Raw genomic sequence first — 25,615 nt, forward strand, 5'->3', positions numbered from 1 at the left:
TCCAATCGGTGAATATTTCCTGAAAACTGTTACTTATGAACTAGATTGCGCCCCCTGGCAAGCGATTCGCACCCTTCATTAATTGGCAGATAATCATGGCCTTGACGAGGAGGTGTGCTGGATCATCAAGAATGCTTTCTATTTGGATGACCTGTTGCACGGAGCATCCAGTGTAAAAGAAGCTCAGGCCATTGTCCGCCAAATTTCAGAGACCTTAGCTAAGGGCAAGTTCCTGTTAACGAAATGGGCGTCCAACAGCAAGAACGTCTTGCAAAAGTCACCAAATTAAATCATATGTCGAACTGAAGAAGACAGAAAAGGACCTCAAGAGCCTAAGCTTAAACTATTCTCCGAAAGACAACTGTTTTGAATACAGTATTAACCCACGTCTGAACATTGTATGTACGAAACGACGGATGCTAAGTACAGCGGCCTCAATTTTTGATCTAATTGGGTGGTTGTTTGCATTTATAATGAAGCTGAGAATTGAAATTCAACGACTTTGCCAAGAAGGTTACGACTGGGACGATGTTATAGTAGATTCATCCAGTGAACAGTAAGAAAAAGTCTTATCTTCGCTGAGGTGTTAAATGATTGGACTGGAGATCGGTCCACGGAAGAGGAAATGGAACTCATGAGGTTCAGTGATGCATCGAGTGATGGCTACGACGGGGTTATTTATAGCAGAAGGGAAGTTGGAAAAGGCTATAGCGTGCGGTTAATTGTCGCCCGAGGACGTGTCAATCCTCTTAAAGCAAAAGCAAACCTAGGGTGTAGGGCCTGTATGATCCCAAAGCTTGGAGAGGGTGGTCCCGTGAGGTTTACAGCGTAGATGGACTCTGAGGTGGTCCATTGCTGTTCATGTTAAATCCAAACCGAATCTGGCTGACTGTGCTTCTAGGGGGTTGTATCCGTAAAAATTCATTTTTCACGATCTATTTTTCAGCGGGCCGCCGTTCAGGCAGGGGGAACTCCTTTTTACGGCATTTGGTGATAAGGGACCAGAGACGTTGATTCATGTGCGAAAATCGGTATAGGCCCGAGTCTTCCTTGGATTTTGTGTTTTGTTTCTCGACTTTACCTCCGCTAGTGAACACCGTTGCAAGACGCCTCCGATGGAAGAACGGGAATGCAGAACTTTATCCAGTTCAGGAGTCGTAGCGGGCGGAGTGTGCACTGATTCGAAATCAGCAGCATCTACTTTCCAGGAAACAAATGGAAAGGATTCGGAAATGTACAGCAATAGGAAAACATCATTGGCTGTCAATGCTCAACCCATTTATAGACGAGGCCGGAAGGTTGGCAGGAAGGCTGGATTATCCACTTATACCCTTTGAGCGGAAACACCCGAGAATTCTAGAGAAATCACTTTTGGTTGACCTGATAATTAATCAAATCCACCGAACCAATCAGCATTGCGGAACGGGTCTTACAATGTCTATTGTGCGGGAAAGGTATTATATTGACGCCTTACAGCAGAGTGTAAAGAAGTGGAGCATAGCGTGTGTCTGTTGTGTCAGAATGCGAGGGGAAGCCGCAATCCCGAAGATGGAGGACCTCCCTTCTGAGCGAATCAATCCACCCGTCACCTTTGAAAACATCGGGATAGATTTATGCGGGCCGTTCGTTTGTATGGCCATGAAAGTGATACATTTGGAAATCAGCATGGATCTCACTACCAACGGTTCACTAGCCGTAAGGGGCAGCCTAAAACAGTTTGGTCCGATAATAGGATAAATTTGGTAGGGACTGCAAAATTACTTCGGTAGGCCTGGCGTAGGCTGATATCCGAATGTGAAGGAAGTATGGCTTAACTCCAGATTGTGTGGCATCCTAACCCCCCACGAGTTAGCCATTTCGGGGGTATCTTTGAGGCCGCAATTGGGAGCCAGAAACATTATGTCATAAGGGTGCCTTCCATATCCAATTTCACGTATGACAAATTTTACACTGCCATCTGCACGTGGGAGGCAATATTAAACAGCCGACCGTTGTAGTATCCGTTAGGCGACAATAGCCGTGACGTGCAGGTATTAACACCCGCCGACCTCCTCTCCCAAGGAGCCTTCTGGCGCCCCCGTTGGGCAAAAGGCTACGCGAGAGCCTGCTGGTGACCAAGAGATGGTTCCAGGTTCAGGCCCAAGTTTGAGGATGACTATTTGGGTTATCTCTAAAAACGTTACACGTGGAAGGAGTCGGGGAGGCCAGTGACTGAAGGGGCTTGGTGCTGATCCGAGCATAGCCCGTTATCCAGATCCTAAAGGTGTCGCAGGGCAAGTCAGGCTTAGAACCACCGGTAGCGAACACGTCCATCGGGCGGTACATCAGTAAGTAAGTAAGGCTGGTGATAATAATAAGGAGGGATGTATAGCTTCAGACTGAATGGCTGTACGCCACCGCAGTGTCTCAGGGGATAGGGCAGGAAAGTGCAGGAACTTTGCAGTTTTGCAGATTACTCACTGAGGAAACTATCACCACACCTGGCAGTTAGGTATAAAATGCAAATCCATCTAATGAGAAGAGGGAGAAATTTGAAGTCCGGTACGGATAACCGGCGAGAGTCGTTTGACTTGGTGACTGGGTCGGGCTCCCGTAATGGATAGCACGGCGTCGAAATCGCTAGTCGTGGGGCGGTTCGACGTCTAGGCGCCACGACGAGTAGGAGCATTGCTCTGCGTGCTGCAGCCGTTTCGCCACAATCTGTGGCGACCGCTTCAGCAGGTTCGCGTAGGCAGTGGATGAAGTGGACTGCAGAAATGAACTTCTTTATAATCCGCTCCTACTACGAAATAACGGCGAAGGCGGGCACAACATTTTACCGCCCCTTGTTGCACCAGAGATTCGTCGAACGTTTCCCGCAATTCGCGCACCTGACTGTGCAGCGAGTCGCAGACCAGTACCCCTTTATAATTCGCAGCGACATAATCCCGGCCACCATCAGGGAGCGTGTTCGACTTGCTGATAGTTGAGCTGTCTGAGTTTATCAAGGACAAGCACAACGTGCGCCAAGCTATAAACAATATGGTGAGGGCTACTAGAGTCCTTTGTAATAGATCGCAGATGGAGGAAAAGAATACAAAAGATACGCCGAACCGTATTGTGCAAACAGTGTCACAGGCCTAACCATACTACCATCGAATCACGGCAAAATAAACGAGTACGTCATAAGGAGGGGATCCTCTAAATAATCGGTAGGCGCCTTAGAGAAAAAAAGGCGGACAGGACATTCTGGAAACCAGCACCAATAGCTCAGAAAGAGGAAAGCATATAGCGAATGTAGAAAAGTCGAGCAAAGTTGCGAAGTCCAAGGCGAACGAAAACGATGGATGGACTAAAGTTACCAGCAACAAAGCGAAAGGAAAAGCAAAAGTGCGAACTCGTCTAGATGCGATTGTTATTTCCAGTAAGAACAATCTGTCCAACACCAAGATACTCAAAAAGGTCAAAGTTGATCCCGACCTAAAAGATCTGAGCGGAAATGTGAACAGAATCCGAAGAACCCAGAAAGGGGATCTCATGTTAGAGCTGAAAAGAGCCAGTGTAGACAAAACTGATGATTTTCGCACTCAAGTAAAAAACTTACTTGGGGAGAACGCCGCAGTGCGTGCCCAAAAACATGAGATCTATATACAATGTAAGGATCTCGATGAAATGATATCGAAAGGAGAAATTTGTCCTGTTTTGAAGGAGCAATTCAAGTTGGAAATCCTATGGCGGTACTTAAACGGTCACAATACGAGTACCAGCGGAGGTAGCGCAGAAGCTGTTGGCGGTCTGCAGTTTAAGAGAACAAACTTCACTGCTTTAAATGCCTCATGTTTGGGCACTTCGCGAAGGTATGTACCAGCAGCATTGTCGATCCGATCGATGCAGAAAGGCCATATTTCCAGGGAGTGCAGTAGGGACTCCAAACGCCTGTTGTGGAAACGTAAAAGTGGGACAGCATAACTGGCATATTACCGGAAGTGGTAAATGCCCGGTATTGCAGGGTCGCTCAGGATTTACTTGAGCAGACCACGTTCGAATCTGAGATGGAAATTGCAATCATAAGTGAACCATATAGAAACTGTCACGGTGGCATATGGGTCACAGATGTGACTGGTGGAGCGGCGATATGGGCATTTGGTCGACAGGCCAGACAATGTAGTGCAAGTCAGGTAACCAGTGGCTTTGTGTGGGTGAAAATAAGGGATATATATATATACAGCTGCTACGCCCCACCCAGTTTGCCAGTGTCTGTATTCGTGGTGGTCTGTCCTGGTGCATCAGCGAACGCTACACCCACGGCGACCACCAGGCAATCTTCTTTGAGACATGTGTAAAGCCACAGGGCAAAAAGAGCGTGTCTATAAGGAGGCCCGCAAAACCCTCAAGCTCGCCATATAGAACCATATAGAACGTGATGGGGCAATTCAGAGGCCGATCATCTCCTCAGATCACGTGTTCTTCACTCTTGTTAAAAATTATCCAGGGGTTATTCCCCCAACAAGAGGAGGGCGTAGGCAGCTTCCAGCGACCTCTGGATGTGATGGCAATACCACCAGTCACCAGTGACGAGTTGCTGGAGATCTGCGTTAGGATAGGAGATAACAAAGCTCCGGGTCTGGATGGCGTTCCGATTAGGGCCCTTAAACTTGCCGTGAAATCCAGACCGGACATGTTCGCTGAGTTGTTCGAAGCGTGCATATCCGAGGGGATATTTTCTGCATCATGGAGACGACAGAAGTTGGTGCTACTGCCTAAGGCTGGCAAACCTCCAGTTGAGCTAACCTCCTACAGACCTATTTGTCTTCTGGATACTGTGGGCAAAATGCTAGAGCGAACAATCTATAATAAATTACTCCCGGTTGTTGAGAGCCAGGGGGGCCCCTCGGATCGGCAGTATGGGTTCCGTAAAGCCAGATCGACCATTGATGCCATCAAAATGGTTACTGGCTTGGCCGAAGATGCAATCCACGGAAAGGGCAGTACTAGCAAATATTGCATAGTAGTGACCCTGGATGTGAGAAATGCATTCAATTCGGCCAGTTGGAAATATCTGCCGAACATTGTTATTCCCGCTTATCTTGCAGCTATTGTCAACAGCTATTTACAAGACAAGAGGCTTTGGTATGACACCGATGACGGATCCCAGGAGTATGTTAGCACTGCGGGTGTCCCACAGGGCTCCTTACTGCTGTGGAACATCATGTACAACGATGTACTTAATTATCCCCTTCCGGAGGAACCCACGGGGGTGGGCTACCCCGACGATATAGCGCTGGTTGCTGTCGCAAAGCACCTCCAAGAAGCTGAGTTATAATCATGCGAAACGATCAGTGCTGTTAAGGGTTGGCTAAGTAGTTCTGGTCTGACAAATGCCGAGAGAAAAAAACAGAAGCGGTCCACCTCACCAAGCGCCGTAAAAGAAATTTTGCCCGTAGTCAAATTGGGAATCATATCATCACTTCTAAGCCTGTCATCAAATACTTGGGAGTGATGATAGACGGGAAGCTTAGCTATAAACAACACATGCAGTAAGTTTATGACAAAGCATCCACTGCAAGTGTGGCCCTGGCAAGGATGATGCCGAACGTGGGAGGGCCACGGCATGCTTCCAGGTTGCTTGTAGCTAAGGTAGTGAGTTCGATCCTGCTCTATGCAACTGCAGTTTGGGGAAGGCATTGCACGTTGCATTTAACGCTAACAAACTGAGTTCAGTCTACAGAAGAATAGCCCTAAGGGTGTGCTCGGCATTCAGGACTGTCTCAGATGATACAGCATTCGTCAATGATGGAATGATGCCCATTGACATCTTCGCAGATGAGATGATGAATATATATAATGCGAAGTCTATCTCTCCTTTATCGCAGTCCAAGAACGCCGAAAGGGGGAGATCCCTAAATAGATGGCAAGAGCATTGGGGACGCTCGGGAAAGGGTCGGTGGATACCATCAAGGAGTGGTTGGAGAGACAGCGCGGTGAGATTAATTATAATCTTACTCAGTTTCCCACGAGGCATGGAGGATATCGCCAGTACCTGCTCAGGTTTAAACTAGATACTTCACCTGATTGTCCAAACTGCAATGGAGTCCCAGAGGACCCAGAGCATGTATTCTTCCATTGTCCAAGGTTTGTGGAGGAAAGGAAGGACCTAGGGGAGACTCTAGGAGAAGTGCCCGTACCAGAGAACCTGGTGCGAAGAATGTTAGCATGTTAGGAAGACTGGGATGCGATCAACTCCATGGTCGTATCTATCCAGAGCAAACTGCGAAAGGCAGAGGAGACTAGAAAAGCGTGGTTGCGTACGCCGCGTAGCAGCGAAAGAGGACCAAGCTGAAATGAGCGGACTCCGCCCCGTGATGTAATAACGTACAGTGGTTCCATGGGGCTTGGAGGAGTCGGGGATGGTTTTAGTGGGTAAGAATCCCAGACGTTGGCGTGTCCAGGCCAGTGTCTTTTGAAGATCTCCACCTCCTCAAAAAAAAAAGAAAAGATGGACAGACGATCAGACAGACAGACGGACAGACGCACAGATGGAAAGACGGACACACATTGAACCGATTTTAGTAAGATTTTGGTTCACAAAAAAACTTAAAAATGAGTGTCGCGGAATATTAGTGTTAGAACTGAAGGTCACATAAACCGCAGTCCCCGTGTAGTACATGGTCACTCTTTTGGTACATGAAATAGTCAGGATTTGCACACTGCAGATATAGTCCCGAAGAGACTCTCTGTTGGAGCATAATTTCCGGTATTTACTTCATATTCGTAGTTTCATTCAGGTAGGTTACATACCCATTCGAATCTCGCAATTTGATATCCGTAAAAGCTGTCTGGCGTCTTGAGCTACGCCATCGTTCCATCTTAGGCAGGGTCTGGCTCGTCATCTTTTCCTACCATAGATATTGCTCTTATAGACTTTCCGGGTGGGATCATCCTCATCCATACGGATCAAGTGACCCGCCCACGTAACCTATTGAACCGGATTTTATCCGCAACTGGACGGTCATGATATCGCTCATAGATTTCGTCATTCTGTAGGCTACGGAATCGTCCATCCTCATGTAGGGGACCGAAAATTCTTCGGAGAATTCTTCTCTCGAACACGGCCAAGAGTTCGCAATTTTTCTTGCTAAGAACCCAAGTTTCCGAGGAATACATGGGGACTGGCAAGATCATAGTGTTGTACAGTAAGAGCTTTGACCCTATGGTGAGACGTTTCGAGCGGAACAGTCTTTGTAAGCTGAAATAGGCTTTGTTGGCTGACAACAACCGTGCGCGGATTTCATCATCGTAGCTGTTATCGGTTGTGATTTTCGATCCTAGATAGAAGAAATTATCAACGGTCTCAAAGTTGTATTCTCCTATCCTTATTCTTCCTATTTGACCAGTGCGGTTTGATGTTGTTGGTTGGTTTGTCTTCGGTGCTGACGTTGCCACCATATATTTTGTGTTGCCTTCATTGATGTGCAGCCCGAGATCTCGCGCCCCGGGTGGTTCTTCCCATGATGTCCATATGGTCAGCATAGACCAGTAGTTGGGTGGACTTGAAGAGGATCGTACCTCTTGCATTTACCTCAGCATCACGGATCACTTTCTCGAGGGCCAGGTTAAAGAGAGCGCATGATAGAGCATCCCCTTGTCGTAGACCGTTGTTGATGTCGAATGATCTACAGAGTGATCCTGCTGCTTTTATCTGGCCTCGCACATTCGTCAGGGTCAGCCTAGTCGGTCTTATCAGTTTCGTCGGGATACCGAATTCTCTCATGACCGTGTACAGTTTTACCCTGGCTACGCTCTCATAGACGGCTTTAAAGTCGATGAACAGATGGTACAACTGTTGTCCATATTCCAACAGTTTTTCCATCACTTGCTGCACAGGGAAAATCTGATCTGTTGCTGATTTGCCTGAAGTGAAGCCTCTTTGGTATGGGTCAATGATGTTCTGGGCGTATGGGGCTATCCGGCCTAGCAAGATAGTGGAAAATATCTTATAGATGGTACTCAGCAACGTGATACCTCTTTAATTGCTGCACTGTGTGATATTTTCCTTTTTATGTATGAGACAGATAATGCCTCGTTGCCAATCGTCAGGCATTGATTCGCTGTCTCATACCTTGAGCACAAGTTGATGAACCACTTGATGTAACTGGTCGCCTCCATATTCAACCAATTCGGCGGTAATTCTATCGGCTCCTGGCGACTTATGATTTTTTAGCCGATGAATTGCACGGCCTGTTTCTCCTAAACTTGGTGGTGGCAGTATTTGTCCGTCGTCTTCAGTTGGCGGGACCTCCAACTCGCCGATGTTCTGGTTGTTCAGTAGTTCATCAAAGTACTCAACCCATCGCTCCAATATGCCCATTCTGTCGGAAATCAGATTTCCCTCTTTGTCTCGGCAGGATGAACATCCGAGGTGTATAAGGGTTCATCCTGCTGACTTGTTGGTAGAACTTCCGTAACTGGTGCGGTTGCTCCCTGTACTTTTCGAGTTCACAGATTTGTTGGTTCTTCAGTTTTAACTCTCACCTGATTGTCAGAGGGGATTCTGGGTGGTGTTGTTATTCGAGCTCGGAGAACCATGCCAACGAGATAGTGATCGCAGTCTATATTGGCTCCCCCTATATGTTCTGACATTCATCAAGGCTGAGAGGTGGCGGCGTTCGATCAACACGTGGTCAATTTGGTTGAAAGTGGTCCTGTCAGGAGAGGCCCACGTATGTTTGTGGACTGCTTTCTGCGCAAACCAGGTACTTCCAAAAACCATTTCGTGTGACCCTGCTAATTGAATAATACGCAGTCCGTTAGCATTTGTATTTTGGTGAAAGCTGTGGGAGTCAACGTATCGCCTGAATACGGGCTCCTTCTCTACTTAGCTGTTAAAATCCACAAGTATGATTTTGACATCATATCTAGGACAGGCTTCGAGGGTTCGTTCTACTGTCTCGTAGAAGTTATACTTCTCCGACTCTGCAGTCTCCTCTGTAGGGGCGTGAACGTTAATGAAGCTTATATGTCTAAACTTGCCTCGCAAGCGCAGAGTGCATAGCCTTTCGCTTATGTTTTTAAAGGCGATAACAACAGGTTTAATTTTTTACTGGATGACCACTATAATATATGGTGTAGCGGAATATAGGAAACCGGTCCCTGTCCAACGCATCTCCCCCTATGTTGGGACAGGGTATCGGCTAGCTGCTTATCAGCTTCAACTCTGTACACGGAGCCCACGTTCCATGAGAAAATGCGCAAATCGTTATTCCGTTGTCGTTGCCGGGTTCGTCGTTGTATAATCCGTCCAGTCCGAGGCTCCTGTTTTGGCTTCGCAACAAGTTGTGTTCCGTGTAGGGTTGTCAGCCCTACTCAACTCCCAACCTGGAGGACCAGTTGGTACTATTTCTCCCGTTTTTAGGCGCGGGAGACTCGCCTTCATCCTTCTCCATCTGCAGCTTTTCGTTAAGAAAGAGCTCCCAGCGGTCACCACGTGTAGGTGGAGATAGGGTTTGATAGTAGAGCTGTTGGTGTTGGTTCAGCAGGCATTTCCCAAGTTTAACGCTCCATCGTGGATACCAATCCACGTTTCGCCCTGGGACCTATACTACCCTTCGACCTTTGACCGAATATTGAAAGGTAAAATGTTGGTGCCTTGTTAAACTTTTTTTTGTAAATTTTGACGTTTTTTCACGGCTTCTTTAATGTATAAAAGAAAAAGAAAAGCAATTATCGTAGTTTGTGAACCATAGAAATGTGTTCTGAATAAGTCGTGAAAATTTCAAAGAATTTTTTTTGGATAGATTTTGAGCTATGGTGGCATCCGATTCCCAACACGCAGTTTCAAGAAAAATGCATTATTAATCATAATAACCTCAACTGACCATTAATCTACTATACCTGGTTCAAAAACTTCGGTTTCTTAAAAAAAGTAGATGTAAAGCCTTCCTTTCTTGGGCCGGTAAATTGCGGCTCCAATATGGTGATCGACATAAACCTGACATACGACACTTTACCTGTTTACCACTATAAAATTGTTGAACGACCCCGAATATCGAAAAATCACTTAGCCCAAATATTTTACACTATATCTAGATACAATTGATTCCAAAAAAATCGAATTTCTCGGATCCAACATACGGGATGACCCCCTTAAGTTCACTGCACACTAGAAAGCCTAAAATATCAAATAGAAGATATAAGTTTACGATTGAAAGAAGGCTCAACATTACGGAGGGCCTTCGCTCACGATTTGGGGTATTAACCACAGCCCGACAGCGCTATGCCTGAGCGGGGGGTTTAGTATTAGCCTTTCAATTTCGTTGGGGTCAAGCAGTGTACTGCAGGATAGACTGATGCGGAACATAGCTCCCTGAGGCCAACCTATCTTTGTCTAAGGATGAGTTGTCTCTCCTCTGGGACGGTGTGTGCCTTTTCAGGGGCCAAGCCTCTCGTCTACCAAGACCGTTAGTGAGTGGTGATAGCCACACCCTGTACGAGGTGACCCTACTATTAACAAAACGCTACGGATCTAGACTGGGGAGTCGAAAAACACCTCCCCCAATCCAGGGTGTCATGCGAACCGTGCCCATTGGATAGTTTGCAGTCGGGGGTAACTGACTGTATTCGAACGGAGCCTCACTGATACCTGGTCGCCTCAGTGAGTAAGTTAGATCTTACCGTGCTACGGGGGGCTATGGCACGGCGGACCTCTTAACCCCCATACTCGTGGGAATCAAATGAGTACTAAATTGGAAAAAAAAACAAAAACCAAAAAAGCGGGGCCCCGTACCGCACCAAAACTGGTTAATCAGGTGGAGGCACGTCTCCGAATTACTGAAAGCCAGGTGACTACACCCAAGAAGGGAGAAGTTGGGACGTCAAGCAGTGGATCCAAGGTGACCATTGGTATACTGCATGGACTACAGCCAACGAACACCACTGCTCAAAGAGCAGGGACCAGCAAAAGCACGTCTGAGATAAACATAACAGACGTCAGGAAGGAGACAGGTCTCAGTGGCGCCGGGGTTAAATGGTACCTGCGCTATCTGAAGGAAGGCCTGAAACCAGAAGAGGCCCTTAAGAGGGCTCAGGACAGACCTAAGCCATCTCTACCGGAGCCGAGAAAGCGGGGAGCAGCAGAGATCAGCCCGCATGAAGGGAATGCCCCCAAAAAACCCAGACCTGAACCCACGGGAGGAGAAAACCCGGGCAGGTCAGGAGTGAAGGCAGGACCCAGGAAGCCCGGCATTAGCTATGCTAGTGCGGTCAAGGGCATTCGGCTGGCCATACTGCCAAAAAGGTTTCCCGAGCAAATACTCACTCGGGAGGAACAGGAAACCATTGAAGAACTGGTCGTCAAGCAGATGATCAAGGGATGGACGTCGAAACTGGTGTTCACCGGGATACGCTTTCGACCAGGCCTTATACTGGTGGACTGCGCGACGGAAGGTACCGCAGAATGGGTCAGAACCATAATTCCTAGATTGCCAGGCTGGGAAGGGGTGGAACTGTCAACATGTGCTGGAGATGATATACCAGGAGCCCACATGGTGACAGTTTTTCTCCCAAAGGCCGCGGCAATAGTAACAGAAGACCTCATGAGACTCCTAATTGCTCAGAACGAAGATCTCCATACTCGACTATGGAGAGTCTTCAGAAGCAAGGTGGAGGGAAAGGGTAAACTCCTCACGATCGGGGTAGATGACCGATCCCTAGAGGCAATTAAACGTCGGAGTTGTCATATCAACTACCGATTTGGCAACATACCCGTGCATGTGCACAAGGAAAAGCCAAGGAAAGAAACCTCGGAGGAGGCATCGGGTGGAAAACTTACCGAGGTCCCTGAAGAAGTCGCGGAAGCCATAGAGGCGGAAAGAACGGGATCAACCAGGGAAATAGACCTGCTGCCCAGTGAAGAACAGAAGCTGGACGACCTAGACCTAGGACTGCTAGGGCTCGGGGTGGACAGCGACGCGCAGGAAAGCGCCATGTCGGAGGAGGAGGGTGACACTCCGACAGTGGAGAAGAGCTCCAAACAATAACGGAGCCAATGGCCAGCACTAGGATAGCCCAGATAAACCTCCACCATGCGAGAGCTGCATCTGCAGTGATTGCAAGGGCAAATTCCAAGGAGAACATTGGAATAGTGCTGGCTCAGGAGCCCTGGGTGTACCGGGGGCAGATTCGCGGTCTGCAAGGAGGAGACATGCAGGTAATTTGGGACTCGTCTTGTGAAAAACCAAGAGCTTGCATAATTCTCAAACGTAATCTAAAATACATATGTCTTTCAGAGTTCTTAACCGGGGACCTTGTGGCTATCCAAGTCTCATTGGAAGCCGGGAGGAGCACTCGAAAGGTAGTGGTAGCATCGGGATACTTCCCAGGAGACGAGAGCCGGGCTCCACCGGAACAAGTCGCAAAGCTGACGGAGTATTGCGAGGAGAGGGCGTTACCACTTCTTCTCGGCTGCGATGCCAACGCCCACCACGTAGTGTGGGGAAGCAGTGACACTAATCGTAGAGGTGAGTACCTTCTCGAATTTATTCTTAGTAATAAGTTAGAAATATACAACGTAGGGAACACTCCAACATTTGTGACCAGCACCAGACAAGAGGTACTAGATATAACTCTAGGAAATACCCTAATGAACGGGATGGTCAGGAATTGGAGGGTGTCGGATGAACCCTCAATGTCTGATCACAGGATAATCAGATTCGACATTGAGGGTAACTCCGAAATAAAAAGAATAATAAGGAATCCCAAGAGAACGGATTGGGAATCCTACACAATGCACCTGAGCAACAACATTGCCCACCTTCAAGGGAGCGGTGACATCAGGAGCGAATTAGAATTAGAAACGGTGGTGGAAGACCTCAACACAATCGTCATTGACGCATATGAGGCCAGCTGTCCGGCCAAGACAGTCAAGTCATCAAGGGATGTACCATGGTGGAACAGAAACTTAGCCAGAATGAGAACGGAGGTACGAAAACTCTTTAACCGGGCAAAACGAACCGGGGACTGGCGGAGGTATAAAAATGCACTGACTGCGTATAGCAACGCTATCAGGGAAGCGAAACGGAACAGCTTTAGGGAATTCTGTGAAGGGATTGAACAGATCACAGAAGCAACTAGGCTGTACAAGGCTGTAGCCAAAGACGGGAGAATATCCTCTGTCTGCTTGAAAAAGGAAGATGGGACATTCACCGAGAATGAGGAGGACAGGGTACACCTGCTTCTCAGAACTCATTTCCCGGGGTCCTACCCCTCGGCGGCAGGCGACAATAATCTGCCTGACACCCCAACAACGAATAAAAGGGGAAGGAAAGAGAGCTGGAAACTAGCAAAAGAGGTATGCTCGGAAGCTAGGCTAAGATGGGCAGTGGGAACCTTTCAACCAATGAAATCTCCCGGAGCAGATGGCATTTTCCCTGCACTTATCCAGAGGGGCCTAGGAATTATCCTAGAGTCTCTTCTGAGGGTGGTAAGGGGGAGCATAGCACTGGGTTACATACCAAGGGCATGGAGACGGGCAAAAGTGGTCTTTATTCCGAAGGCGGGTAAAAAGGATCCTTTTCACCCTAAATCTTTCAGACCAATCTGCCTAACATCGTTCGTACTCAAAACGGTGGAGAAGGTCATAGACAACTATATTAGAACTAACGTTCTAAAGCGTAATCCCTTACATCACTGTCAACACGCTTACCGGGCAGGAAGGTCAACTGAAACTGCTCTGTATCAGCTGACAGAGGTACTACGGGACGCCATTGAAACAAAAGAAATTGCACTGTGCGCGTTTTTGGATATCGAAGGAGCATTCGACAACACATCGCACACAGAGATACAGGATGCCCTGAGCCGCAAAGGAGTGGGAAACACCCTGGCACTCTGGATGGGCAAAATGCTAGAAAGCAGACAAATAGAGGTACAAACAGGTACAAATTCTATTATCATGAACACCACTCAAGGCTGTCCACAGGGCGGAGTACTATCGCCGCTGATGTGGAGTATGGTAGTGGATGAACTCCTGGACGTGTTAACTAATACTGGAATACAAGTCCAGGGCTACGCGGACGACATTGTTCTAATCTGTAGGGGCAAATATGAAGATACCCTATGTGATAGAATCCAAACTGGATTAAGGGTTACTAGTGCCTGGTGCAGGAAGGTGGGACTGCGGATCAACCCAACCAAAACCACCATAGTACCATTCACTAGGAGGCGTAAGCTGGATCACCTGAAAGCCATAACATTACATGATATGGAGGTGAAACGAGAAACAGAGGTCAAATACTTGGGAATCACGCTAGACCAAAAATTACTCTGGAAGACACATGTCGGAAACACTTGTCGGAAAGCCACGAGGGCTCTGATGACTTGCAGATCCATAGCAGGAAAAAAATGGGGTTGTAGCCCGAAGATACTACTTTGGATATATACTGCAATAGTAAGACCAATGATTACCTATGGAGCGGTAATCTGGGCAGAAAGAACCCAACTCAGCACACAAGCCAGGGAATTACATAAGCTCCAAAGGCTGGCTTGCGTGTGTATCAGTGGGGCAATGAGGACATGCCCAACGGCATCCCTGGAGGTCCTTCTGGGATTAACCCCTCTCCATCTGCACATACAGATGCAGGCAAGGAGATCAATATTCAGGATGGCCGGTAGCATGAGTGAGGCGGGGAGCTGCCTAAATCGAAGGAAGATTGATATCCTTTCTAGGCGGTATCCCGAATTACTGATACCGAGGGACAACATGACAACGAGGTTTCACTTCGATAAGAAGTTTGAAACACGTTGGAGTAACAAGACAAACTGGGAAAGCGTGGCTGTGACATACGGCTTAAACCAGCAACTGATTACTTGATACACTGACGGATCCCTCACAGCAGAGGGAGCGGGTGCCGGTGTCATTGGTCCAAGGAAAATGTACTTTGAGCCAATGGGCAGGTACACTAGCATATTCCAGGCGGAAATTTACGCCATAGACAAATGTGCCTCCTTTAATCTGCAAAGGAACTACAGGGGGCAGAACATAGCTATTCTCACCGATAGCCAAGCAGCGATCAAGGCACTTAGGTCCAACCAGGTGAACTCTAAACTGGTATGGGAATGCCTTGAGAGACTGAATACACTCGGCTCGTCCAACAAGGTCTGGATACTTTGGGTTCCAGGCCATGCTGGGCTGGAAGGCAATGAGGCAGCGGATGAACTAGCCAAGAAGGGAGCAGGGATGCCTTTATACGGGCCAGAACCCTTCTGTGGAATCGGAAACGGTTTCATGGCTATGAATCTAAGAAACGAAGAAAAACGGTTGAGGGAACTATATTGGGCGGGCCTACCAGGGATGGAGCAGTCCAGGGTGCTTATTGGGGGATACGAACCCATGCGCACAAAGGATTGCTTAAACCTCACCAAAAAGAACCTCCGAATCATAGTGGGAATTCTCACTGGTCATTGTCGGCTGAACTACCACCTAGGGAAGCTAGGGATATCTACGGACACTGCCTGCAGGTTCTGTGAGGAGGAGGACGAAACCTCTATGCACGTCCTGGGACAGTGTCCAGCACTTGTGCAAAGCAGGTCGATACATCTGGGAGAACACTTAATACCAGATGCAAAGCTGAAACTCCTGGAAGTGGGGAACATACTAAAGTTCCTAACGGTTACTGGCCTGCTTGAGATACTATGATCAACAGGTACACTATAACCAGTAAAAGGGGCACAATAGTTCTTCAAGGACGCGGTGCGACTTTCCCTTAACAAAATAATAATAATTCAATTTCGTTGTCCTGGGTTCGAATTCCATTCATCATTAATGCTCGTTTTGTGCTGTTAGCTTATCTGTTGCACAGGATTAAGTGTGATCATAAGGAAACTGAACCAGAGTCTGATTGAAAATTGAGAGAAAACCAATAACAATAAAGAGATTGTCTGGCTGCCTTATAGCTCATGAAGGAGTGAGCAGGAAACATACAGTTGGCACAAAATTTCCATAAGACGCAAAACATGGGACCAGAAAAAGATTTTCAGTAAGATTCACTTCCATAAAAGCTACTCTTTTTTTGTGGTATCACTTCAAATCTTCGACGCATAGCTATTAAAGCTTGCCAACATAAAGGAGGAAAAGGCAACGAAAAGTGAAGCAGGGAAAAGGAACCATTCAGATTGTGTTAGTAACACAATCTGAAAATTACCTGTATGAGCTCCGAGAACATATATTTTGGATCGAATTCGTCCTTTTCCAACAAAGAATCTTTCGTTTCAGTTTCCATGGGCTGAATAATCTGAAGCACTCTGTCGAAGTTAAACTCCATGTGAAGGGAACGGGGTGAGTTTGTCTCAACCAGGTTGTTCATGATTCGTTTGACAGATGGTTGAAGCGGGATAAACTGACTCCGAGTCGACTCTACAATTTTGATAGAAAAATTTTAGGTTGCTGCGGGAGCATACAATGTTCTATCATTTCTCGTTACCTTTTGTCAAATAAAGAGAGCAACCTTTCTCAGATTTTTCCGTATCGGTTTCAGTGTATTCAATTAGTATACAGTAACCTTCAGGTAAGCGAGGTATCACGAAATGTTTTATCACCCCAAACAGATCGGCAGTTTTTGGTATCTTATAAAGGTTGAAGTCCGTAACAATTTTCATAGTGTTTTGGTCGGAAACTTTGATATTTTGTAAATTCTCAAACACTGCAAGACTACCCCTCAAATTGCTGGTGGTGGTCTTCGTTGCACCTTCTTCCTTGTTCTCGGATTGACGCGTTTCTTCGGGCAGTTCCCATCGGCAAACAACAGGTGGTTCAAACCAAAGTACTGTTTCAGGCAATCTAGAAAGGAGGGTTTGTGCTTAAGGTACTCTCTTTAGAAGCAGTATTTAAACTTTTACTGTAATGAAACTGTGATTAGTTTATCTAAGTTTCGTTCGATAGCTTTCATTTCAGTTTCAACTTCTTCAGGTAGCCGACGTACACCAGGCTGCGGAGGTGGCGGGGGTCTGTATGGTTGGTAAAAGTCCTTCTTTGTTAGTTTATTTGGAAGCGTTACTGTTTGACAGAAGAATTATTGAGTAATAGGGATATAGCATTGGCACGAAAACTAAGCTTCTTTACCTGATCGAATAAACGACGAGTTATTCAAGCGTTTGTCCTGCTGTGGTTGATCCAGGTGGTCGATACAAAATACTCCGCCCACTATGCGATGACTACGTAAATTGACATCAAACTCGGTTAGATTTAAGGCACCTGGGCTCATTGATTTTCGGCGTGCCTTGTTCAACTCATCCTCATATTCTGTGTAAATTTTGTCGATATCGATAGCTCGCTGTTGTACTTCCTCTTGTTCGAAGCCTTGAACGTTACTGCTTCCTTTCGTGGCCTGTTCTAAAGTCATTTGAAGAATCTCCTTTCGCTTTTTCCATTCTTTCCTAGTTTGTTGAAGGATATCTACAGGAAGTTTAATCATTATTCAATCAAAATTGAATTTTCTTAAGGATGGAACCCAACTTAAATGCTTAGAGGTTTGGTTAGGCGGCATAAAACTGGGGCAATAGTTGCTGAAATGGTCATAGTTCAGCCATAAGCCACGAATCGCTGAGTAGGTCAGTTGGAAGTTTTCAGGAAATACAAGTTGCATTTTTAGCAGAGGAAAATTTATTTCTGAATGAGGGCTGTTTTCTTTGAATTTATCCTTGACATTTCTGGAAAATTTTGCAAGTTTTCTTTTCCTTTTTATATCCCAACGATCGCTGAGTTGACATAGACTTACGTTTTCGATGCATTGGCCTGTATCATCAAAACCTGTGCCTTGAATACACTTGATTCGTAAAGGTGCTCGGATATGCCTGGTGTGTTACACCTATAAGATAAAAATTAATTTATCCTGTTCTAAACTCACTAACTGTTTAACCCTGTTTACTCCATATCTCGCTCCACATGTGATAATATCCTGTAAGTGAAATCATCAATGAAATCTGCTAGTAATGATTGGATTTCCCTTTTGAGCCGTTTTAAATCTTCAAAGGTAGTTTGATGAAGCTTTTTGGAATTGTTCAATTCACCATCAATCTCCTCCAGTACTCCTAATACTTCCTGGATGCTTTGTGAATAGATTTCTCCTAAATTTGACTGAGCTTTGCGCAAGTTCTCTCGAGTTAGGTCGGGGTTTTTTTTATTTTGGGTCAAGATCGTCCGTTCGTTAGTTTTTAAAAGCCAATTTCCTTCGCGATTTTTGTTTTCTATGACACTGCTGCACCGCATATAAATGTACTTACGAAGGTCACCAGGATTACTAGCATTTGGTAATCCATTACAGCGCATGTAGTGCTCCCACTAGAGAAAGAAAATGGCATTTGGATACGAATCTTCTTAAATATTATCAGAGGATATGCGGAGCAGGAACACTAAACTTGTAAAGTAATTGAAAGTAATATAGGTTTGCTGTAAAGCGATGTAGCAAAAGACAATTTAAAACTTGCCAAGGTCGCAACTCGCTTAGACAAATTAAAGAGGTGAACTTTGAATTTGACAAAGAATTAGGAATATTTATTTATCTTAATTTAATTTATTTATTTTATTTAATTTAACGGACAACAAACGAAGTAAATTCCAATTAATTATTGTCCTCAGGAGGAGGAGAAAGCAAAAAAAAACTTATCCTACGTTTAAAACTACTTAAAGTAGAGAAGTTAAAAGGACCAAGCTGTTCTGCATTATAATTTCGGCAAAGCCTAGGAATCGGGGAATGAAGGTAGACTCGAGCTCTGCGAAGGGGACGTTGAAAATGTCTGCGCTACGTGTGCTATAAGACGCAGGACGGCAGGTGATCTCGTCAGCGGCGGAGCAGTCCATCAGACCTGAGGAAAGTTTAAAGAATGTGCATAGATCCAGATAGGATCTACGCTGTTGTAGGAAGGGAAGGCTTAGAAAGGGGAGGCGGGAGGGGTAGTCCACACGAGGGAAGCTTTTCTTAAAAAAGAGGGAACACATTTTCAAGGGCAAGACAATCACAGTTACGGGAGGGTGACCTCATCACGGAGCAATACTCGAGGGTATTCCTCACGAGGGAATTGAAGAGGGCTAAGGAGGGTTGGATGGAGTCAAAATCAGAGGAGTCTGACAATTTTGTAGTTCGATTGATGACATCGATGCAATGGGTGTCAAAGTGGAGCTTATTGCCGAAAGGGACTCCGAGGTCTTGAGTGGAATTTAAGCAGGATAAGGAATGTCCGTTCAGAGACTAGAAGAAAGAAGTGGGTGAGCATTTTACGGAGTAGCATATAAAGTGACACTTTAGCGCTAAACGTCAGTTTAGCGCTTTAGTCCGGCACCAACGAACCAGAGTGTCCAGGTTAGATTGAAGGGACACACAGTCCATAGGTGACCATATAACGGAAAACAGCTTAAGGTCGTCTGCATAGAGCAAACAGGGACAAGTAAGGAGAGGAGGAAGGTCGTTAATAAAAAAAAACAAAGGAATAGATCCCTATTGGTCGCCCGGAGGGGGGAGGAGAAGGAGCGGGCAGTACAGCCATCAAAAGAGACGCGGCAGGATCGGTTGAAAAGGTAAGAGGCAAGCCATAAAACAAGTGGTATGGGAACATTTAGGGACGAGAGTTTGGATAGAAGTATCTGGTGATTTACAGTGTCAAAGGCTTTAGCGAAGTCAGTGTAAATGGTATGCATTTCTTGCCGTGAATTTAGATATTTGGCGACAAAGTTGGTAAAGTATGTTACATATGAGCCTGCGCTACGGTTATATCTCGTAAAAATAATTTCTTCTAGACTGCAATTATGGTCACATACCTTAAATCGGTGAATTGGTAGCGAAAGTTCAGTTGGAACAGACTCCTGACTAGGCCCCAATGTAAGCATAAATCCTCTTAAGAATTTTTTTACTGGTATAAATAAGGATGGAGATAGCGGTTTATAGTTGGGCCTCATAAAGCTGTGCTGGCAACAACAAGGCTGAAAACAACTACAGCAGCACAACTGGCAACAACCGAGATACTTAGATGAAGTTGCAATATACCGTGCTCACTGGTCTGCATATTTGAAATCGTGGGTTCTACCGTAAATCTCTTTGCATGGTAGGTAGGTAGGTAGGTATCAGTGGCCGCTCCGAGGAGCCCAATTAGCGCTTTGGTGCGCCGTTTTGATGCCACAAACTCCTAAGACCGTGACTGTTGTTATAGGGACAGGGAAGCGGAGTCCAGCTGGCTCGGATCTTCAGAGCCAGCCCGTAGCATTCACGAAGCAAAGCAGCTCTCTGACCCTGTAACTAGAAATCTCACTGCGGTCCCCAAAGAAGGGTTTACCCAGTGTCCGCAGCCTGACTCGAGCCAGAGCCGGCAATCGCAGAGAAAGTGCATGAGGGTTTCCCTTCCTTCTCCGCAGCTTCGGCAATGCGAGTTGTAGGGTAAGCCGAGCCTAGCGGCATGGTCCCCTATGGGCCAGTGCCCCGTGCAGACCGCCGTAATCTTGAATGCATTTGCGCGCGTCTGGCACAGGAGCTCTCGTGATCGGGCTATGTTATAAGCGGGCCAAATTCTCCTTGATTTGGCACAGCTTGTAAGCTTTCGCCATCTCAGGCCCGCGGCTGCTAGGTAGTGCGAGTAGACTCGGCCCCCGACAGCCGCCAGCGGAACACCGACGGTGTTCCCCGAGGGACTGCCAAGAGCAGAGCCTTGCCTGGCCAATCCGTCAGCCCGCTCATTCCCTTCTATGTTCCTATGCCCGGGAACCCAGAGGAGAGTGATCTTGAGCGTGCCGCCCAGATGGTTGAGTGTGTCTCTGCACTGCCCCACCAACCGGGAAGATATCGTCGTTGAGTACAAGGCCTTGATGGCCGCTTGGCTGTCGGTCAGAATGGCTATGTTACGCTTGGGGCTCGAATCACGCTCCAGCCATCGACAGACTTCCAATATCGCCAGTACTTCCGCCTGGAATACACTGGTGAAACCTGGGAGACCATACGACTTGGATATACCGTGTGTATTCGAGAAAACCCCCGCGCCGACTCCATAGGCCATCTTTGATCCGTCCGTAAAGAATACCGTGTCATAGTCTTGCAACACGCCGCCGGTCTTCCACTTTGCCCTGGTTGGAAGGTCCACAGCAAAGTTTCTCGTGAAGTTCAGCTTGCGTGTGACATAGTCCGTGGGGGATGCCCAGATTTCTCTAGGTATTTCATCTAGAATGTTGCTGTGGCCGTAGGACTTCGCTGCCCAGCATCCCGACTCACGTAGTCTGGCGGCACTGCACGTTGCAACATATTTGATGTGGAGGTCAAGGGGGAGGAGATGCAGGAGTACATTGAGAGCATCTGCCGGGCAAGACTGCAGAGCCCCCGTAGCACCTGCACACGCGGTTCTTTGAATCCTATTAAGCTTCGTCCTATTGTATTTCTTCTTCAAAGCCTGCCACCATACAATAGATCCGTACGTCAGGATCGGACGCACTACAGCGGTGTACATCCAGAGAACCATCCTCGGCCGGAGACCCCATTTCTTGGCAAAGGTTCTCTTACAGGCATAGAAGGCTATACAGGCCTTCTTAACCCTCAGTTCTATGTTCAACCTCCAATTTAGCTTAGGATCCAGGATTACACCCAGATACTTCACATTAGAGGAAAGAACCAGTCTTTGTTCATTCAGCCGTGGTAGATGGAATTCAGGGATCCTTGTCTTGGTGGTGAACAGCATCAGTTGCGTTTTGGTTGGGTTTATGCTGAGTCCGCATCTTGCGGCCCACAGGCACACCTTTCGCAACGCTCCTTCCATGATGTCGCTCATAATGGACAGAAACATCCCAGATACTAGTATCACCAAGTCGTCGGCATACGCCATCACCTTCACCCCGCTGCTGTCTAATGTACGTAAAATTTTGTCCATTACTATTAACCAGAGCACCGGTGAGATAGCACCACCCTGGGGCGTGCCTCTGTTCACAGCTCTGGTCAAGTGGTTGCCTCCCAGATCGGATTGGATTATCCTGGTACTCAGCATGGATATAATCCAATGCGTGAGATACCCCTCCAATCCAATACCGGTCAAGGCTTCCTTGATGGCGTTGGTACTGACGTTGTTGAAGGCTCCTTCTATATCCAAGAAGGCAGCAAGGGTATACTGCTTGTACTGCAGCGACCGCTCAACCGTGCCAATTACCTCGTGGAGGGCGGTTTCTGTGGATTTTCCTTTGAGGTAGGCATGCTGGGACTTAGAGAAAGGCGTTCTCTTCATAATCGTCCTTAAGTGAATGTCCAGGACGCGCTCTAGGGTCTTCAGCACGAAAGAGGTCAGGCTGATTGGCCGAAAGTCCCGCGCCTGCCCGCTTTCGGTATGAAAACCACCCGTGCGCGCCTCCAGGACTGCGGTACGTATCCTAAAGTGATGCAGCTCCGGTAAATCTCAACAAGCCACGACACAACCCTTTCCTGCTGCTTCTGTAGCATGACTGGCATTATGCCGTCTGGGCCTGGAGATTTGTATGCGGAGAAGCTGTTTATAGCCCAGCCGATCCTATCCCCGGTAATTACCGATTTGATAGTCTCGCACAGCTGGGGTTGCCGCAAACCCTCCAAGCGAGGTTCTGACTCACAGTCCTCCTCGCTGGAGGGAAAGTGCCTTTGCACCAGCAGCTCCAAGGTTTCACTAGAAGATTCCGTCCAGCAGCCTTCCGACTTTTTAAGGAAGGATGGACTCTTATGTTCCTTGGACAGAATCTTATTGAGCCTCGCGGATTCACTAGTGCTTTCAATGCTCTGACAATAGTCTAGCCAAGACCGCCTCTTGGCGGTCCTGATAGCCGACTTGTACTTCTTTAGGCAGTCCTTGTATGGCTGCCAGTATTTTTGCCTGTAGCAGATGTTGAAGATTTCTCTGGTCAACTTCCTGAGACTACAGAGATCTTCGTTCCACCACGGTGGCAGGGTCTTTTTGCTGTACTTAGCAGGGCACGAGACTTTGAAGGCGGTATCAAAAGCCTTCTCCAGAGCCCCGACCTTTGACTCCAGTTCGTCTGTCGTGCCAATCCTACCAATTTGCGCACCGGAGAGTTTGTTCTTAATTCTCTTTGCATACCATGAATTCTTTTGTGTGATGAAGTCCTTAATCAGCCAGCGGTGTATATTCTTACCTCACCGGAGAGGATGGACCTCATTTGGAAAGCGAAGGCAGAGGAAAAGGTGCTGCCCTGTAAGTTCAAAGTGATCTTAAGATAAATGAAGGCGGCCATTGTCCTGCGAAATACCTTTACAGATGTTAAAATACTATATCTCCTCTCTAAACTGTCATTACTAGACTTCCCTCCCTCAGTCATCTCCTGGCTTTCCTCCTCTCTCTCATACCGTTCCTACAAAGTTTCTTATCATGGTCACTCATCCGGTTCCTTCTCTCTTATCTCTTCCTCTGGTGTTCCCCAAGGCTCTACACTTGGCCCCCTACTCTTCCTGTTTTTTACCAATGACCTCGCCTCCATCCTCACCTGCCCGTATTTGCTTTACGCAAACGACCTTAAATTGTTTGCCTCTGTTTCGTCTCCGTTGGACAGTGCTCTCCTACAGTCCAACCTTGATAATTTAGCCCGTTGGTGTTCCGCCAATAAGCTAACACTGAATGTCAACAAATGACACTGGATGCGCTATTTCCTTAAACACTCCCCAACATCCTTTTCCTATTCTCTAAGTGGACAACCCCTTTCACTACTGACTTCTTTCAAAGACCTGGGTGTAATATTCGACGTTCGTTTCAATTCCCACTTCATCATCATCAATAGAGCTTCCAAAATGTCTGGTTTTATCCTACATTCCTCCTCCGACTTTACCTCAATCCAGCCCTCCTTAACACTCTTCAATTCCCTTGTCAGAAACATCCTTGAATATTGCTGTGTAGTCTGGTCCCCCTACCACATCCGTGACTGCCGCGCTCTTGAAGCTGTACAACGCAAATTCACCCGGAACCTCTAGTACAAAAAGAACCTTCCACGGGTGGATTAGCCGTCATGACTCTTCACCCTCAATCTCCTCTCCCTACAGCAACGCCCTATCTTCCTTGATATGTGTACTCTTTTCAAACTCTGCAATTGCCTGATGGACTGCTCCGCCAACTCGGATATTACTTCCCGTATCGCCTCGTCTCATAACACAAGTAGTGCGGACATTTTTGATGTACCCTTCGCGGAGCTCGAGATTTACTTTCACTCTCCGATCCCGAGGTTTTGCCGGTGCTACAATGCCCTGCAGCTTGGGTCCTTTGACTCTATGCCCCTCTCTAGCTTTAAGCGTTAAGTAAGCCATTCACCTGCCCCTTCCTCTGAGGACAATATGTAGTAAGAAATTTGCGTTCTGTGTATTGTCCTCATTAAATAAATAAATAAATAAATAATGGAGATGGAGGCACTTCTAGACCAAATCATACACCAGCGATGCCCCTGGGAGACAACTGAAAAAACTTACAAAGTACAGTGCCCTCAGTGCGCTGAAGATATAGCATTCAACTGATAAAAGACAACGGGAGGAAAATTACGGATATCTGGTTGCAATGATGCAGGCACAGAAATTCTACAGTCAGGTATCCAAGCGAATCAAGCAGCATCGAAAAAAAAGTACAGAACTAACAGCGCAAATTAAATAACGACCGCAACTCCTCAAGCGAAACAAACAGGGGATTGATCAAGATACAAAAACACATTGACAACATAAAGTAACGCAATTCGGGAAGCAAAGCGAAACACCTTCAAAAAATTCTATGAGGGAATTGGACAAACTACATAAGCAATAATAAAGGACACAGCAATATTCGGCCTCGGCACATGATTGTGCAGAGTTGTCAGTCAGAGGTATTACTTCAGGCCACCGCATAAACCTGTTGATGGTTGAGAGGCAATATTTATAACCGTGTGAGTCCCGCAAAGGGCCAATGATGTCGAGGGAGATGGTGTAAAAGTGCTTGGTTTACCGATGGAATACGCCTATTTCTTTTTTTTACCTTCTGGTTAATCCTACATTTCTGGCACGCGATGCACTGTCTGGGACAAGGATTTACGTCCTGGTTCATGCACGGCCAGATTTTCCGGTGACTAACTGGTTCGTCGTCCTGATGCCTGAGTGCGCAAGATGGTGTACTGTATGGAATCCTTCCATGCGAAAATCGGCCGGAATAAATGGAGGAGGGCCCTTGTCCAAGGCCTCGCAGAATAGAGAATAGAGAGATTGAGCCGAAGATAAGAAATTTCTTGAATTTGAATTTGAAGTTTGCCCTCTGAAGCTCTTCGTGGTCCTTTTGTGCCTCGACGATTCTCGTATAATCGACCACGGTGGGGACTATAATCTTCGAGATTCTTGATAAAGCGTCTGCAACGAGGTTGGATATCGGAAGGAGACTGACTAAGCTCAGATTCCGAAGTTGGCGAGGCGACGCTCTGTCGGCCTTTTGTTTAAGCCCGAACGCAAGGGGCTTATGGTCCGTGAACACAGTCAACAGCCTGCTGCCAAAGGAGAAACGGAAGTATTTAATGGAGAGGTACGCGGTGAGTAGCTCACGATCGTAGGCGTTTTAACTGCGTTGAGCTGGGTTTAGTTGTTTAGAAAAGAAACTCAAAGACTGCTGTGTCTTAAACATCGGCCAACATGGGTAGGGATGC

At 46.8% G+C, this 25,615-nt stretch overlaps 1 protein-coding gene across 1 annotated transcript in view; it reads right to left on the minus strand.

The window, feature by feature from the left end:
* The window catches only part of LOC119660850 (dynein intermediate chain CFAP94, axonemal), an 80,054-nt gene that overhangs the window by 27,543 nt on the left and 26,896 nt on the right, over positions 1-25,615 (minus strand). Inside the window, 7 exon segments of the mRNA XM_038069747.1 lie at positions 16,173-16,384; positions 16,452-16,807; positions 16,867-17,023; positions 17,090-17,422; positions 17,483-17,676; positions 17,745-17,834; positions 17,886-18,307. Of these exon segments, the coding sequence (XP_037925675.1) occupies positions 16,173-16,384; positions 16,452-16,807; positions 16,867-17,023; positions 17,090-17,422; positions 17,483-17,676; positions 17,745-17,834; positions 17,886-18,307 (1,764 nt within the window).

The sequence above is a fragment of the Hermetia illucens genome, chromosome 7, assembly GCF_905115235.1.
Source record: "Hermetia illucens chromosome 7, iHerIll2.2.curated.20191125, whole genome shotgun sequence".
Lineage (NCBI taxonomy): Eukaryota > Metazoa > Arthropoda > Insecta > Diptera > Stratiomyidae > Hermetia > Hermetia illucens.